Genomic DNA, 15,859 nt, shown 5'->3' with positions numbered 1-15,859 from the left:
AATGAAATTATGGAGTACCGTGCATGCCAATACGATATCTACTTGTGTAGGAAATGGATAATGCGGCTTAGCACACAAAATCTTAAAACGATTCTTCAATGTGCCAAACGCAGATTCAATCTTAGACCTCAATGAAGAATGTCTTAGATTGAATAATTCCCTTCTATTCTTAGGTGTTTTACCCGAATGTTCTTTCAAATGATATCGAACACCTCGGTATGGAGAGATGAAACCTGGCATGGTTGGGTACCCAGCATCACACATATAGTATTGGCCTACAATTTCATTAAGATAATTGTTAAGTCAAGTTTGAATATTAAACATTCATAAATTTTAAGTTAAGTCTTTATTTAATTACCATCATAGACTCTCAATCCATGTGGTTGTGGTCTAGACAATGCATCCTGAAGAATCCTATAATCATTTGCAGACCCCTCCCAACCTGCTAGAATATATGTGAATAGCTTGTTTGGGGTGCAAGCTGCAAGCACATTTTGTGTAACACCTTTGCGGCCTCGAAAGCGTGCAACAAGATTAATCGGAAGCATTGCAATCAACATGAGTCCCATCATCATTCCAATGCAATCCTATAATACATGCTATCACACCCTAAAATTACAATTTCTTCCATTGGATTATACACTTAAATGTGTCTTAAAGTGTGAATACTTTGAAATAAGGGTAGTATAGCGGGTTGTTAACGATCTCTTGGGGGAATGTCATTGGGCGGCTTGTTCTCATGTACGCGTCCAAGCAGGCAAATATCTGCTTGTAATACTTTTTGAGTATCATACTAACTGTCTCCCCTGATCGTTATAAAATGAGATCTGAACAATCCGCATTCTTTAGATTTATGTCCCAGAATGGTTTTCAGTGCCATGATAAGTTGTTCTTCACTGTTACATTCCTTGAGTCTTTTAGCAGACTATTGTTCCTCATTATACTCGCTAGTTTAACAAAAGCACCACTCCGCATTCTAATATAATTCACGCAACTATCACTAAAACCATTATAAATTCGCTCTATGTGCTCAATTCTAGCTCTCTCTTGTCTTTTTTTTTCCTTACTTGGACCACTACGAACCGATTTACGTCTTGCTTGCATTCTCCTTATAACAGTAATTATTATAATTAAAACGGATAGGGCAGCACCTTGAACCATATTAACAACACTTTGTTCATCAGAATAATCACCATCATTATCCATCTACGATGCAAAAAATTATTACCCAGTTAGAAACGAAGTTGAATTCTTAGAAAATCTGAACAAATTATAAATTACAAATGACCCACATAGATTACTGCTTATCTGAAATATGTAGCATTTAAAAATATCAAAGACATGCACTTTTAGCTCCTAAATTGAAAAAAACTACATTAACATGAAACTATTTTTTCTCAAAATAAGAAGCCACAAAAAAAACTACAAATAGTTTGCACAAAAGCAATTTTCTTTGACTTCCTGGTTTTGATTCTTAGATATCCATAAAATAGTTTGCACAAATTAGACGACGAGTTCCATGGACGAAGTCTCCTAGAGTTCAATAGGAATGCAAATGAGTGAGATAACAGTTCTACGGCATTACTCCACAAAAAAACTACATTAACATGAAACTTAGTAAAATGATATTAGACTAAGATACTCCTAATATCACCTTTTTTACAAAAACAAATTAAAATTAGGTTAAACTTGTAGCAGTGCATTTTTGATTTAAAAATGAAGCTTGAAATTCGGCTTTCAATTCCACGTGACCCGTAAAAATTTAACCATCCAATTTAAATTACTTCTAAATCCCAAAAAATTAGGAAAATCACAAAAAATTCTTCGAAAATGAGAAAAATTGCGTAGATCAGACCCCCCCTCCTACAAATTATCAGATAATTGCGGTAAATTAAACTAATAATAAGAAAAATTAAAAAAAAATCAATTTTTACCTTGATTTATGAAGCAACAGCGTCGGCAAAGATCAGATCTGATTATTGTCGGCAAAGATCAGAGCCCCTCCCACGAATTTCTTCGAATACAGGGACAACGAAGGTCGCGGGACTTTCTGGCGGGAGGAGAGAAAGGAGGTAAGTATAGCTCGCCGAAGAAATCAACGAGGAAAGCAAAAAGCCGACGTGGCTGAGATTGTCGTCGATTTCACGAGGAAGGGGCAGGAAATGGGGGAGGGAAAAGAAGGTGATGTGGCGGCGATATTACCCCGATTTCCCTTATCAAACCCTAGCGAACCAAAGTGGGGAAAAGAAACCGACGGAAAAAAAAAAACTTACGTGGCCACTTAAAAACTGACGTGGAGAGTTTGTAAAACTTTTCCACACTGTTTAAAAACGAACCAAACAGCCCCTTAAAATAAACATGAATTTACTGCCCACCGGTTTTTTTTCTATTAATTTTACGTTAAGGTTGGATTTGAATCCTCCCCATTACAAAAAAAAAATGACAGAAAGACCATCGTTTTTATCGCTTCCGGAAAAGTAAAAAAAAAAAAAACGTCGGTTCCTATGTCGACTTCAGCAATTTATCTTAGGAAGAGTTCTTGACATTAAATGTGGTGTGATGGTTTTAACAAGAGAATATGATAGCTTGATAACGGCTTTATATATCGTTCTTGAAAATGAAGGAAAATGGCTTCAGTGAAGATAATTCTGTCGGCATCTTTTATGGGCAAGACAATTGCGACACAATTGCTTTGTGAATAGTGTGCTTTTTTTTTAATTACTTTTTTTTTCCATCCGGCTTATTTTATTTTATTTACCTTAGTCAATGTTATTTTGAGATAGAGTAGACCTACGGATGTAGTAAATTATTATTATTATTATTATTATTATTATTATTATTATTATAAATTGGTATTTGTCGTTTACACTATTTCTTGCTGAGTTTTTGTCTGAACTTGCCAATTTTAATTTGCAAATTTTAACAGAAATTCTCACAAACCCCACAAACTGAAATTGGGTTATTGAGGGATTAGTCGCCCAAATTCTAAGGCCGTGCTATGTGGTCCCTCAATTCACTAGAATACTATCAACTGGTGTTTTTTTCGGACAAGAGTTTCTAGGAAGAAAAAGAAAGAAATGGGGCATTAATTCAAAAACCATGTTACTAATTCTACTCTATATGTATAGATATAGATACGGATGGGGAAAATAATAAATAAAGATCTTTTATTTTTATTTCTTCACTTTTCTCAATCTATTTTTGCATTTTGTTTTTTATAGACTTTCTTTAATCAAGGAATAGGAGCATACTCTAGGGGGGTGTTTGTTTCAAATCCTATAATTTTAGGATATGGATTTTACCATGAGATTTGAAATCCATAGATGTTTTGTTATGGGTTGAGATTTCTAAAATGTTGTTTGTTTTATTAATATTTTGAGATATTTTGAGATTTAGAATACTATAATTTGTAATATTTTATTCGTTTCAAGCTTAAATTGTAGCATTACCAAATGCCAAAAATTTATGATATGATAAATATGCTATCTTGGTGAGCTTATCTCCCATAAAAAGACAAAATTAATATTTATCAAATCCTCTCCAATTAAGAGGTAAACACACCCATTTATAAGATTTGTCAAAATCCTCTCCAATTGAGAGGATTTGACAAATTCTAAAAACTAAGCACTTTTTGCACTTTTGGGATTCAATATTCTAAAAATTTTCTTAAAACAAACACCATATATGGAATCCTAAAATACAAAAAAACTCACTTTTAATCCCAAAACTTGTAATCCTTACCAAATGATAAAAATTTTGGTGAAAAAAATACCCTCTAGATAGATAGGGATCAAGGGGAAGTACGGCTTGATCATTTCTACCAACTTAAAATCTTCCCTTATGATTCGTTTTATCCAACGTTTTATTTTAAAAAAGATACTATTTTTGGATATCTTACATGAAAAAAATTTCAAGGACCCAAAATATGAGACCAACAGGGGGGACAAGTGATGTGTCCCGCTCCTATTGCATAATGAGCTGGTCATCATTAATGATGACCAGCTCATTATGCAATAGGAGGGTGACACCTCACCTGTTACCCTTGTTGGTCCCATATTTTGGGTCTTTGTAGCAAAACTCATCTTACATTATCTCAATTAGTAATCTTTTATGCGGCATCATGTTGTTTGGAAAACATTGGGAATTTTGGTCAATGAGGGACCAAACCACAGCACCCCTTGGATTTGAGGGACTTGTGAGCAATTTCAAAGATGTGAGGGACTAACGCTAAAAAACCCACTGCTCCTGCAAACAGGCAGTGAACCTCGAACAAACAAGAGAAGCGACGAATCGATCGGCGAGGAGACGAGCAGGAGGACGAGGAACGCCAAAACCTCGCCGGATCAGCCCAATCTGCTGCCGCACCGGACACGTGGCCAACGGTGGACGGCCCTTTAGGTCTCTAAGGCGAGGAGAGGCGAGGAGTCGGTACCCTGCGCTCGCCGATTCTTTCGATGGTGCTTCGCGCTTCTCCCCTTTCTGTGGGCCGTCAACTGTTACTATTTCTGGCCCGTTCTTCGATGCAAAGAGCCCACGATAGCTTCCTACTTCCATCGGATTCGGCATTGTAAGCCCTTTCTTCATTTTTTTAATGATTTATCGGTTGTTATGTTTTGTGTGTGGGGTGTGGTTATGTTTGGGTGTGTGTGTGTGGTGTGTGGTGGGGGGGGGGGGTTGAGAAAGTTTCTCTGTGCTATAATTTGGCATAGTACAAGCATAAATTACCTCATAATGTCTGTAAAAAACTCTTCTTTCTTCACTTTTGTTAGATTTTCTGCTCGGTTAAAGTTGATTCTGATGAAAAGGAGAGATTTTTAGCTTGTTATGGTTGTGTGGGTAATGCTTAAGTTAGGGTAGATGTAATTCGTTTCACCCGATTTTGGACTTAATTCGGGGTTTTGATAGAAAAACGAGAATATGGCTTTTTTTTGATTGATTGATGTTGATAATAGTGTTAGTAGTGAGTTTTTAGTTTCACATTGGTTGTGAGAACACACCCCACCCTCCTCTACTTGTATAAATATATGTACACACTCAATATTCAACTTAAGAAAAATTTATCCAAGACTCTCTCTCTTACTTTAACATTGTTAGTCAATTTGTTAGTGCCCCACGTTTTGTACACTATGCTGCCTTATTATGGATTATTCGGTATCTTCGGGGTATTAGCACTCGCTCTCTTCTGTTTCCTGCTACATCCAAGTTAGAGGTTTGTGCATATTCTGATGCTGATTGGACTGGTGATCCCACTATCAGGAAGTCTATCACAGGTTATTGTATATTTCTTGGTGATTCCCTAATTTCTCGACGGAGTAAGAAATAAGATGTTTTTGCTCTTTTCAGCACCGATGCAGAGTATTGTGCAATGTCCACAATAGCTAAAGAGATTATTCATCTTCGTCGTCTTCTCAGTGATTTCAGTATTTCTGTTTTGACTCCAACTCCTCTATATTATGATAATAAGAGTGCCATCCAGATTGCTAATAATCTAGTATTTCATGAGAGGACCAAACACATTGAGATCGATGCTCATTTAGTCCGTCAATAAGTTATCAAGAATAAAACAATTTTACTTCCTTATGTGTCATCCGCCGACGAGCTTGCAGATTTCTTCACAAAGACCTTACTTGTTCATCGGTTCAAGTTTCTTGTACGCAAACTCACTTTGTTTAATCCAACATTAGTTTGAGGGGGGTTGTTGATAATAGTGTTAGTAGTGGTTTTTAGTCCCACATTGGTTGTGAGAACATACCTCACCCTTCTCTACTTGTATAAATATATGTGCACATTTAATATTCAACTTAAGAAAAATTTACTCAAGACTCTCTCTCTTATTTTATCAATTGGGAAAGGAGGGATTCAAATAGATTCCGCAGAGAAATGAGTCAAAAAGGTTGCTAAATTTGGGCAATGCAATCATGCATGAGTCTAGGTAGCTCCTCTTCGATGTTTGTTGTTCGAAGTGTGCCTTTAGGACATAAACTAAGAAAGAAGAATCTCTACATTGAGAATCTGTGTCAGTGGCAGATTTTATTGGGTATGATATGCAAATCGTGAGTTACCTTGAACTTGTAGAACTGAGGCTAATAGTGTATAGCTAAAGCTATACTGAACAAAGAGAAGGAGAGAAGGATTTCTCGAACGTCAAATATAATGTTTTCCTTCTGGGACCTATTATCTCTTGGTTATATTACCAAATCAGTAGTTCAAAATAAATATTTATGGTAGCTATTAGTGTTTTATTTGGTATTAGTATGCGACTGGATATGGATATGACAAAATAGAGACACGTGGACGTGAAAAATACTACAGTACGTAGTAAAAATCTGTGTGCATCCTCTGTGCATGTCCCCATTAATGTTCAATATTTATAGCATGAATACATAAAGCTAGAACTATAAATACTACTAGTGTAACTGTTAGAAGATCATAATTTAGATATTGTGAAACATTTTCAAACCATATAAAAATCGATACTCATCTGAACAGTCAACGTTATGTGCTGAAACACCATATATTGTTTATGAACACATTGTCTTGTATAGATCAAACAATATTGTGAAACTATTATTACTACTTAATCCTAAATACATTATACATCTCTAATATCTTTGACGCAGTTACAAATTTAGCATGCATCAAACATCAGCAGTCACCCATATCATCAAGTATCAGACCGTCCAAATATAACCTTCTTTGAAACATTCGTACAACATAGAGTATAATCATACAAAAACTTCAGCATCATGAGGAAGGATGAGATATCAAGTTTGAGGAGACATATTTGGAGGCGTCTTGCTGCCATGTGCAGTTCTGTTAATGTTATGCAAGGAAGTTGCTCGGAATGTAGGAACTAATTGAACTCATGGAGGTTGAGTACAAAAAGGCAAGGTTTTAAAATTTGGATGTCGAGTTCGTGTCGGACGGCTAAAATCCATGTCAGATTGTGAAAATCGAGGATATATCAGGAGATATGTAGTATATATCGGATATCAGATGGTGTACATATATAATGTTTTAAAAAACCTCCATATAGTTCGCCTAGGCATACGCCTAGGCCTATGTGGTACTTAGGATGTCTACCTAGCGCCTAGCGTCTAGGTAGGATCTAGCCTACTTAAACAAAAAAAGAGATCTGCCTAGACATTAGTCTGGCGCCTAAGTTTTTTATGGCAAATGCATTTACTATTCATGATTATAATTATAAAGTAAAAAAATAGAAAAATGGTCTAGGACCCACCTAGGAGCTTGGCATCGGGTCCAACGCCTAGGCCATCTAGTGCTTACTGTAACCTTGTGTATATAATATAATATTATAAATGCAACCTAAGCATACTTAATAAATTCTATAGCCTAAACATTCTAAAGATCAATTAAGGTATATCTAATCTAATTGTTAGTCTATTACTGTATCAATTTAACAGTATAAACAAATCAACATTCTAACTCAAATATCTTACATCTTCAAGTCAAATATCTAATTAATATTAACATTTATCTAAAGTAAAATATATGACATTTTACTCAAATATCTAACTTATAGAGAGGGAGAGAGGCTGAGACGGAGAGAGGCAGAGACTGAGAAAGACTGACAGGGTGAGTGGGCCACAGAGAGAGATGAGAACGAGCAAGTACTTTGTGCAGTTGTGCACCTTCGAAGCCCTCTGTTGAACATTGAAAGTCCTAGTTTCCAGAGAGAGATGCGGCAATGAGAGTCGAAGAGGAGACGAAGAGCTGGAGAATGGGGAAAAAACCCTAATCAGAAGAGATTGGATTTTTATTAATATTTGGAGTATTAGGTCAGGTTGGATTTTGTAGCCAATTAAAAACTCGATAACACAATTATGCTATAGAAAAGAAAATGCTCTTATTAAGTACAATTTCAGACCTGAGATTGCGTGCGATATACCCGTTTTAATCCGACAGTCCCTGATATTAGTCCCAAAACATTCGAATGTGGCATATTGTGGTTGTTTGGGTTTGAACCCGCCATGTTGGCCGCCATGTCCGACATGACTGTCAGCATTTAAATCATAGCAAAAAGACAGTATATATGTGGTATTATTTGGTGGAGGTGGAAAGTAAGTAGGGATAAAAGTGCCATACGATCTAGTGGAGCTGGATAGTAATTGGATGCTAAAATATTTATCCATCCGTATAAGATTGTAAGAAAGGGTGGTGGTTGAAAATCAAGAGGGAGCACCATGTGTAGATGGTGGTGTACATAGCTAATGCAATAGTTGATCTCATTAATTGCCTAACATTCTTATATATAAAGCTGATCTGTTTGTATAAAAATCAATTATAAGTTAAAAGGTTTTCTATATTCCATCAACTATGTGGATGGACTGACATTAGACATAATTCATTTATCTTTACTGTGAGATAATAATCCTTTTTTTAATGGGAAATTTCATGTAATATATTCTTTGGAATTTTGCACGCTTGCATGCATGTGTATATAGGAAAATACTACAGACACACCCCTAACCATACCTTAGGGCACACCCCCTCTCTCAGCTACAGTGCACGTGACTCACTTTAGATTTTTTAAAAATCTAAAGTGGGCCCCGTGCACTGTAGCTGAGAGAGGGGGTGTGCCCCAAGGTGTAGCTGAGGGTGTGCCTATGTTGCCACCCTGTGTATATAATCTTGGGAGATGTAGCGGTTGAGTAGAGCTAGTATATGGGCTGACCTCTTGCAAATCAGATTCAGTCCTACTGGACCAGATTTTGGTTTAGGGTAAGGTTATAGAAAGCGTTAGGTGGCCTAAACGTTGCACCCAACATACAGAGCCTAGACATTTAGGTAGGACTTAGATGATTTTCCTTTTTTTATTATAATAATTAATAATATATGTCAATGTTATGGAAAGTTTAGGCAGATTTCATCCTTCGTTTAAGTGGCGGTGGAGTTTTTACTGAATGTCAGAGGAGGTATTCACAGTTGAAGGGTAGATGGGTTTGGAGGAGGTTAGAGGACGTGAAGACTGTAACGAAGTAAATCACGATTAAATCCTAATGGTTGCAGTCCACGTAAGCAGACCACGCTCTTTAGGCTCTCCCACATTAGGTGGGCAGCCTAGGCACTGCTTAGGTAGGAGGCGCCATGTGGACGGTCTATGTACTGCCTAGTCCTAGGCGTACACCTAGGCGGGCTATGCGGAGATTTTTTAAAACATTGGTTTAGGGTGCTTAGCCTGTTATGGTGTATGTCGTTGTATGCTTATCTTTAACCCTAATTATAGATAGACACAAATATATTGATAGGTTGCCATATAAATGAAACTGATATGGATTTTATACACCGGTGGTGAACAATGTCCTCTCTCTAGATTGTTAAATGAATGAGATATAAGTATGAATTTAGCGAAATGATAAATTTGATTTTTACGTAGTACTCTGAGTACTTTATCTATAAATACAGAATGAGTCCAATTATAGCTTGCACACGATCCATTTATTCAAAAATGGTGTTAGGTTTAACCGTCTAGGAATCCAAGCTTCATAGGTAACAACTGGGGCTGTTGTGTTCAGGGCTGGCCCTGGGCATAGGCGGGATAGGCCTTCGCCTAGGGCCCCCAAAAAACAAGGGCCCCCAATGTAATATTTGATATATTTTAGATAGATATATATGGAAAAGTAAGAGGACTTTTGTACAAAATTGTTAGAGGGTTCTAATAGCATAATGGATTCCTACAGCCATACCTCTCCTCCCGTCCCTATCTTAGTTGCTGCTGATCGCTCTCACAAAAAAAAGAGAAAACCCTAGGTCTCTCTCTCTTTGACCTCTCTTCTTCCAATCGCTCGTCGGCTTGTCCTCCTCCCTCTCGCCCGTCAGGGTTTCTCACTTTCTCTGTAATTTCTCAGTTCTCACTAGGGTTTAGGAATTAGGGCTTTGTGGAATTAGGGTTTAGGAATTAGGGCTTTATGAAAATAAAATTGAAATTGATTAGGGTTTTATGAATTAGGGCAGAATCAAACGGGATTTGGCGGATTGTCAAGAAAAAAACATCTTCAAAGTTCAACTTGGAAGAAATTGTAAGATCTTTTACCTATACAGATTTTATTGTTTAATTTCAAATTTCAATTTAAATATTTGATATATTTTAGTCCCTAACATGCTTTTTGGTAGGAATTCTTGATTAATTTATTTTTCTCGATATTTATTAGATTGTAGCAGATTCAGAATTAAATTTGGATATCATGCCTCCTCGAAAGTATATGTCTGGACATGATAAGCGGATAAAGAAACAAAAAAGTGAAGAATTCAATCGATCTCAAGCGGGAGCACTTGAAAAATTTATTACTGGTAGTAGATCTAATTTAGTTTAAGATTCAGTGAATGTTGAAAATGAGCAACCTGAAAATCAAGAAAGCGAGGATTTGGTTAATGAAAATTTGAATAAGAATAGAAATTCCATTGAAGAATGTGAAGAACCTAGCAATGTAAATGAACATGAAGGAAATGTAAATGAACATGAAGATTTGGTACAAGAAGAAAACCTTGAAAGAAGGCTTTCAAACATAAATGACCCAGGAAATTGAAAAAATATTGATCAAAGATTGAGAGACTTACTAGTTGAAAGAGGTCCAAAAAAAATGATAATCTTGATTTTTCGAAAGATTCAGAAGGCAGACATTTCTCCTCAACACATTATATTCGTAACTTATCCAATGGTGAACATCATGATAGAAAATGGCTAATCTATTCAAATTCTTTGGACAATGTTTTTTGTTTTTGTTGTAAGTTGTTCAAATATGATGCAAACAAAATTCAATTGGCAAATGATGGAGTTAGAGACTGGAGAAATCTCAGTGCTAGACTTAAAAGTCATGAAACAAGTAGTGAACACATTGTTAACATGAAGAGTTGGATTGAATTAGAGATCAGATTACGACAAAATGTGACAATCGATAAAAGTGTTGAAGAACAAATCAATAAAGAACGAGAACATTGGAGAAAAGTACTATTGAGAGTAGTTGCTGTTGTGAAAACACTTGCTAAAATAGTTTGGCATTTCGTGGAGATAATAAGAAGCTTTATGGAGAAAATAATGGAAATTTTTTAAGTATAATAGAAATGATTGCCGAATTTGATCCAATAATGAAAGAGCATGTTCGTCGAGTTCAGGAGAAAGAAATTCATTATCATTATCTTAGTCACAAAATTCAAAATGAATTTATTCTTCGAATAGCAGATGAGATCAAAAGTTTAATCATCCAAAAGATTAAAGAAGCAAAGTACTTTTCTGTTATTCTTGATTGTACTCCGGATCCGGATGCAAGCTATGAAGAGTAAATGTCACTTATATTAAGATGCGTGAATATTTCAACAAGCCTAATAAATATGGAGTTCTTTTTAGAATTTTTAAAGGTGGATGATACATCAGGACGGGGACTTTTTGAAGAACTTGTAAATATTTTGCAAGAGCTTAAACTTGATATTGGCGATGTAAGAGGACAAGGGTATGATAATGGTTCTAATATGAAAGGAAAACATAAAGGTGTACAAAGAAGATTATTAGAGATAAATCCTAGAGCATTCTACACACTTTGTGATTGTCATAGTCTTAACCTTACACTTTGTGATATGGTAAACTCTTGTTCGCAAGCTTCGTCTTTTTTTGGAGTGATGCAGCGCATATATTCATCGGTCGAAAGTTCTTACAGATAATGTTAAAGGTTTCACACTTAAGCCACCATCACAAACTCGTTGGGAAGGTCAAGTTGAAAGTGTTAAAGCAATAAGATTCCAAGCTCCAGATATAAGAGATGCTTTGATTTACTTAGCAAGTTCTAGTGAAGATCCCAAGACAAAAAGTGATGCTGAGTGCTTAGCAACATATGAAATTGAGAATTTTGAGTTCTTACTTGGTATGGTTATTTGGTTTGATATTTTGAATGCTATTAACAAAATAAGTAAAATCATGCAATCAGAGGATATGCAGATTGATGTTGCTATAGACCTTTTAAGAAGGCTCATTTCTTTTTTTGAAAGCTACAGAGAAAATTGATTTGAAGCAGCTATGGTTGAGGCTAAAGAAATTACAGTTAGAATAAAAGTTGAACCCATTTTTCGTGAACGTCGCATCATTCGTAGAAAGAAACATTTTGACAAAAATGCTAATAAAGAGATGGCAATGACAGCTGAAGAATCCTTTAGAGTCAATTACTTCATATATATCGTTGATCAAGCTCTTTCTTCACTCAAGAGTAGATTTGAATCTTTTGGTTTCTTGTTTAATTTGGAGATGTTGAAGTATGCAGATAATGATAGTTTGAAGTGTTCATGTCTTAACCTTGAAGATCTCCTAAAGCATGACAAAAATTTTGATATTAATGGGACAGAATTATTTTCAGAACTCAAAATCTTAAGAGAAGCATTACCAAGAGGAACAAAAAAAAGCAATTGAAGTATTGAATTTTATGGAAAGGCTAAATTGTTGTTTTTCAAATGCTTGGATTGCTTATAGAGTATTATTGACAATACCAGTTACAGTTGCATCGGACGAGAGAAGCTTTTCAAAGTTGAAGCTCATCAAATCTTATCTACGGTCAACAATGTCACAAGAGAGATTGAATGGATTGGCTATGATATCTATCAAAAAAAATTTATTGAAGAAGCTTGATTGGAACATTTTAATTGATAATTTTGCAGCTCAAAATGCAAGGTGACCCCATTTAATGTAGTATGAATTGTGTTATTTATAAAGCATCAAGAAGTTTTTTGATTTTAATATTAATACGATTATGTGCTTATTGTCTCATTTTAATAAAAAATATTTTGCTATCTTATAAATTTTTTTGTGTATGAAATATTGTATATAGAGGCCCCTCATTTGAAAGCTTGATTAAGGCCCCGTGAAAAATTAAGAATATCAGGGCCGACCCTGGTTGTGTTGAAGATCAAAGGGATCTGAACTTGGCCTGAAAAATCTTACCTCAGTGTTACACTCTCACCCTAACATGTAGCACTAAGAGATGAAGACATGGGTATTGAGGATAAGAGATAACTGATCTTTTGAAGTTTAGAATAGTTGCACTTTTATTTCCACTATGCACAGCAAAAAGGTCCAAAACGTGGTATTTTTGTCCCTAATCTCGTACAATATTAGTTGTTGTGAGGGGTGGTGTTCATCTGTGATGTTAGCCTGTTAGGCTGAGTTACCGTTTGCTCGCTTTTTTATATTGTATTTCCTTTGACATTTTCTTGTATAACCTCAGTTTTTCTTTCCCAAGTTAACAAATTTATAAATCTTATGCCATGCAGATGTGGTGCGTTCTGCGCTAGGCTTTGCGATTTTCTCGGTACTACTTACTTCATGGGCACTGACATTTATGATTGGAGGGGAGAGGCTTTTTGGCCCGACTTGGAATTATCTTGTTATGTATAATGTTGCGGACAAAGTACGTCTCACAGGATGGATGTAGAGGGCTAGTAATCTGACCTGTCCGAAACCAGTCAGGGTTACCCTTGTCCATATGCTCTATTTATCTTTGAGATGATAAGCTCCCCAGCCAAGATTTGTTCTTATGAGAAGACTTGTTTGTTCAAGAAATGCAAGTGAGATGTCTTTGTTGTCATTCCGTATGACAAAATGCCTGATTTCTTTGTAAAACTTGCGCCTTCGTTGGTTTGGACCTTGTTTTCTGAGTTCATAGTACAAGAAGACAAAGTCAAGATGTTAGGTGCACAAATGATGCACTTATTGATGTCTTGGGAACCAACCATTCCTTCCGAAAGAAGCTGATCATTTATCGTTAAAGAGAATGAGCTTCAAGAGAACGATTTCAGTAATATTGTAATCTTTTTCCTGAATTTTTCGACAGAACCTTCTCGGTTTCATCCTTGGCCGCCTCTCTATTTGACGCGGTCGTTCTTATGTAGACATATTTTGGCATATTTCATATGCTGTTACTTTCTGTGTCTCTTTATCAGGAGATGAGCAAAGGTATGTTGACAAATATTGTTCATGTGTTTAAGGTTGAAGTGTTACATTTTCCAGATTACATGATTAAAATTTACCATCAAAATGCAAGCAAATGCAAGTGGCAACAAGGATTGTGACCTTGTCTTCTGCCTTTAGTCCTTAGCCATCCACAACTTGTAACAACTTTGAGATTGATGTACAAGAGATCAGCACTTGTTCTGTTTTGTTTTGAAAACCAGGGGTAGCTAATTTGTCATTTTCAGATTAAATTTGTAAAAATGACATCTTAAACTGCTGTTCTAGGAAGCAAACTAAAATACCAGTGGAAGGCTCAACTGTAATTGATCCTTATATCAGCAACCTAATAATTTAAGGTTAGCTAGTGATTCTTAACATTTCTGCGCAAAGTATACGACAAGGAATTAATGCCTATAGGCCTTCACAAACTTTAGCGGACAATTTAAACCTTCGTTTTAATTAGGCTTAGAATTCGTAAGAGTGAATTGTGCATGAGATAAAGTGAAAGAAAATTTGTTCACGAAACCGTGTACCAGAGGCATTTACCATTTACGATCTATGTATGTATGTATGTTTATTATTGGAATGACCTCGGATAAACTTCTAGCATGATTTAGACTTTTGCATGTTTAGTCCAATAGAGCCACAAGATGTCTCTAGAGTGACAAAAATTATCGAAATATATGATATGACTAACCGTGGAACTTAGTGGTGAGGAATTAATTACCACAAGAGAGGTTATGACATCTTAGTCACTGAATTGACAATGTGATCATATGCAACATCCTCATCAGAGCTGGTTTGAAAATAATGGTAGGTTCCCTATGGTTCCCGCCAATTAGGCGTTAAGAACTTGTCATTCTTGCATTGGTCCAACTTTGAAATATCTTTACCTTTTGCTTTTGCATCAATATATATGTATATCATATCATGTTAATTTGAATGGCTCAAACTTGATTTGATAACATATGTGGCATAAAAATACTCAAGAGAGGCATTCTCCATATGATGCATGCAAGGCAATTGTTATGGAGTTAAGATAAAACATATTTGGAGAAAAATAGTTTTTTTTTTAATGTAGTTTTATTTTTCAATTAACATTCTTATATTTAGAGGGACACTATTAACTTCCTATGGAACCATCTCATTAAATGAAGTGGTTGTTAGTGGACACATTTAGAAGGGTAAGGTTTAAGACAAACCCCATATTTGGAGAACAAAATGATATTTTTAAATGTTCCATAAATGAAAACAAGAAAAGGAGAAAATAAAATTCATATTTGGGGAGGCACTATTAATTAACTCCCTAGGGAAACCAGCTCATAAATGAAGTAGTTGTTAATGTACACATTTAGAAGTGGGTAGGGTTTAAGATGGAGCATGATACAGAAATTGTAACCCTAAAATGTGCAGAGATCAATATGGAGAATGGTCCCACATTGGCTCTTCCATAAGAGGGACAGCCGTAGAGTGTGCAGTAAAAAAAAATGTTGCCTTAAATACGTGGCAATTCAAAATATAGTCTCATATTTGTTTTCTTGCTGTTTTCATATATAGAGCTTGTTGATGTTAAAAGCAATTGTAGTTGAGAAAAGATGGGCCAGCTTTAAAAAACACTGATTGAAATATTCAAGTGTAACTTAATGTAAATCTCCTGTTTAAGTTTCCTTACGATAGATAACCACACAAATTTAATTAGTGGCAGTGTATATATAGATCGAGCTTGTTGATAGCTACTTCAAACCTTTCTTTGTTGAAAGAATGAGATAGAAGTTTAGGCTTCAAATATTTAAAATACTAACGGTAATATTCTAATCAATATATATTTTGAGAAGGATTACTTGGATGTTGACAAAGTAATTTTGGGTTATCATGTCAATTTACACAACCTATAGCTATATGTGTTAA

General features: G+C 35.5%; 1 protein-coding gene and 1 long non-coding RNA gene across 2 annotated transcripts in view; one reads left to right on the top strand and one right to left on the bottom strand.

Moving 5' to 3' along the window:
- LOC109824790 overlaps positions 1-2,245 on the bottom strand; it is a 6,703-nt gene extending 4,458 nt beyond the window's left edge. The window contains exon 1 of the long non-coding RNA XR_002242783.1: positions 1,935-2,245. This is a non-coding gene — a long non-coding RNA (uncharacterized LOC109824790). The remainder of the gene's footprint in view (positions 1-1,934) is intronic.
- Positions 4,154-13,985, top strand: LOC109824183 (probable gamma-secretase subunit PEN-2). The gene is given in 4 exon segments (XM_020390718.1): positions 4,154-4,195; positions 4,281-4,412; positions 4,414-4,567; positions 13,273-13,985. Coding segments are annotated over 4 exon segments (489 nt in total). The 3' UTR covers positions 13,434-13,985.

The sequence above is a fragment of the Asparagus officinalis genome, chromosome 9 (genome assembly GCF_001876935.1).
Source record: "Asparagus officinalis chromosome 9, Aspof.V1, whole genome shotgun sequence".
NCBI classification, from domain to species: domain Eukaryota; kingdom Viridiplantae; phylum Streptophyta; class Magnoliopsida; order Asparagales; family Asparagaceae; genus Asparagus; species Asparagus officinalis.
The sequence above is the reverse complement of the archived record's forward strand: the minus strand, read 5'-3'. Positions and strand labels throughout refer to the sequence as shown.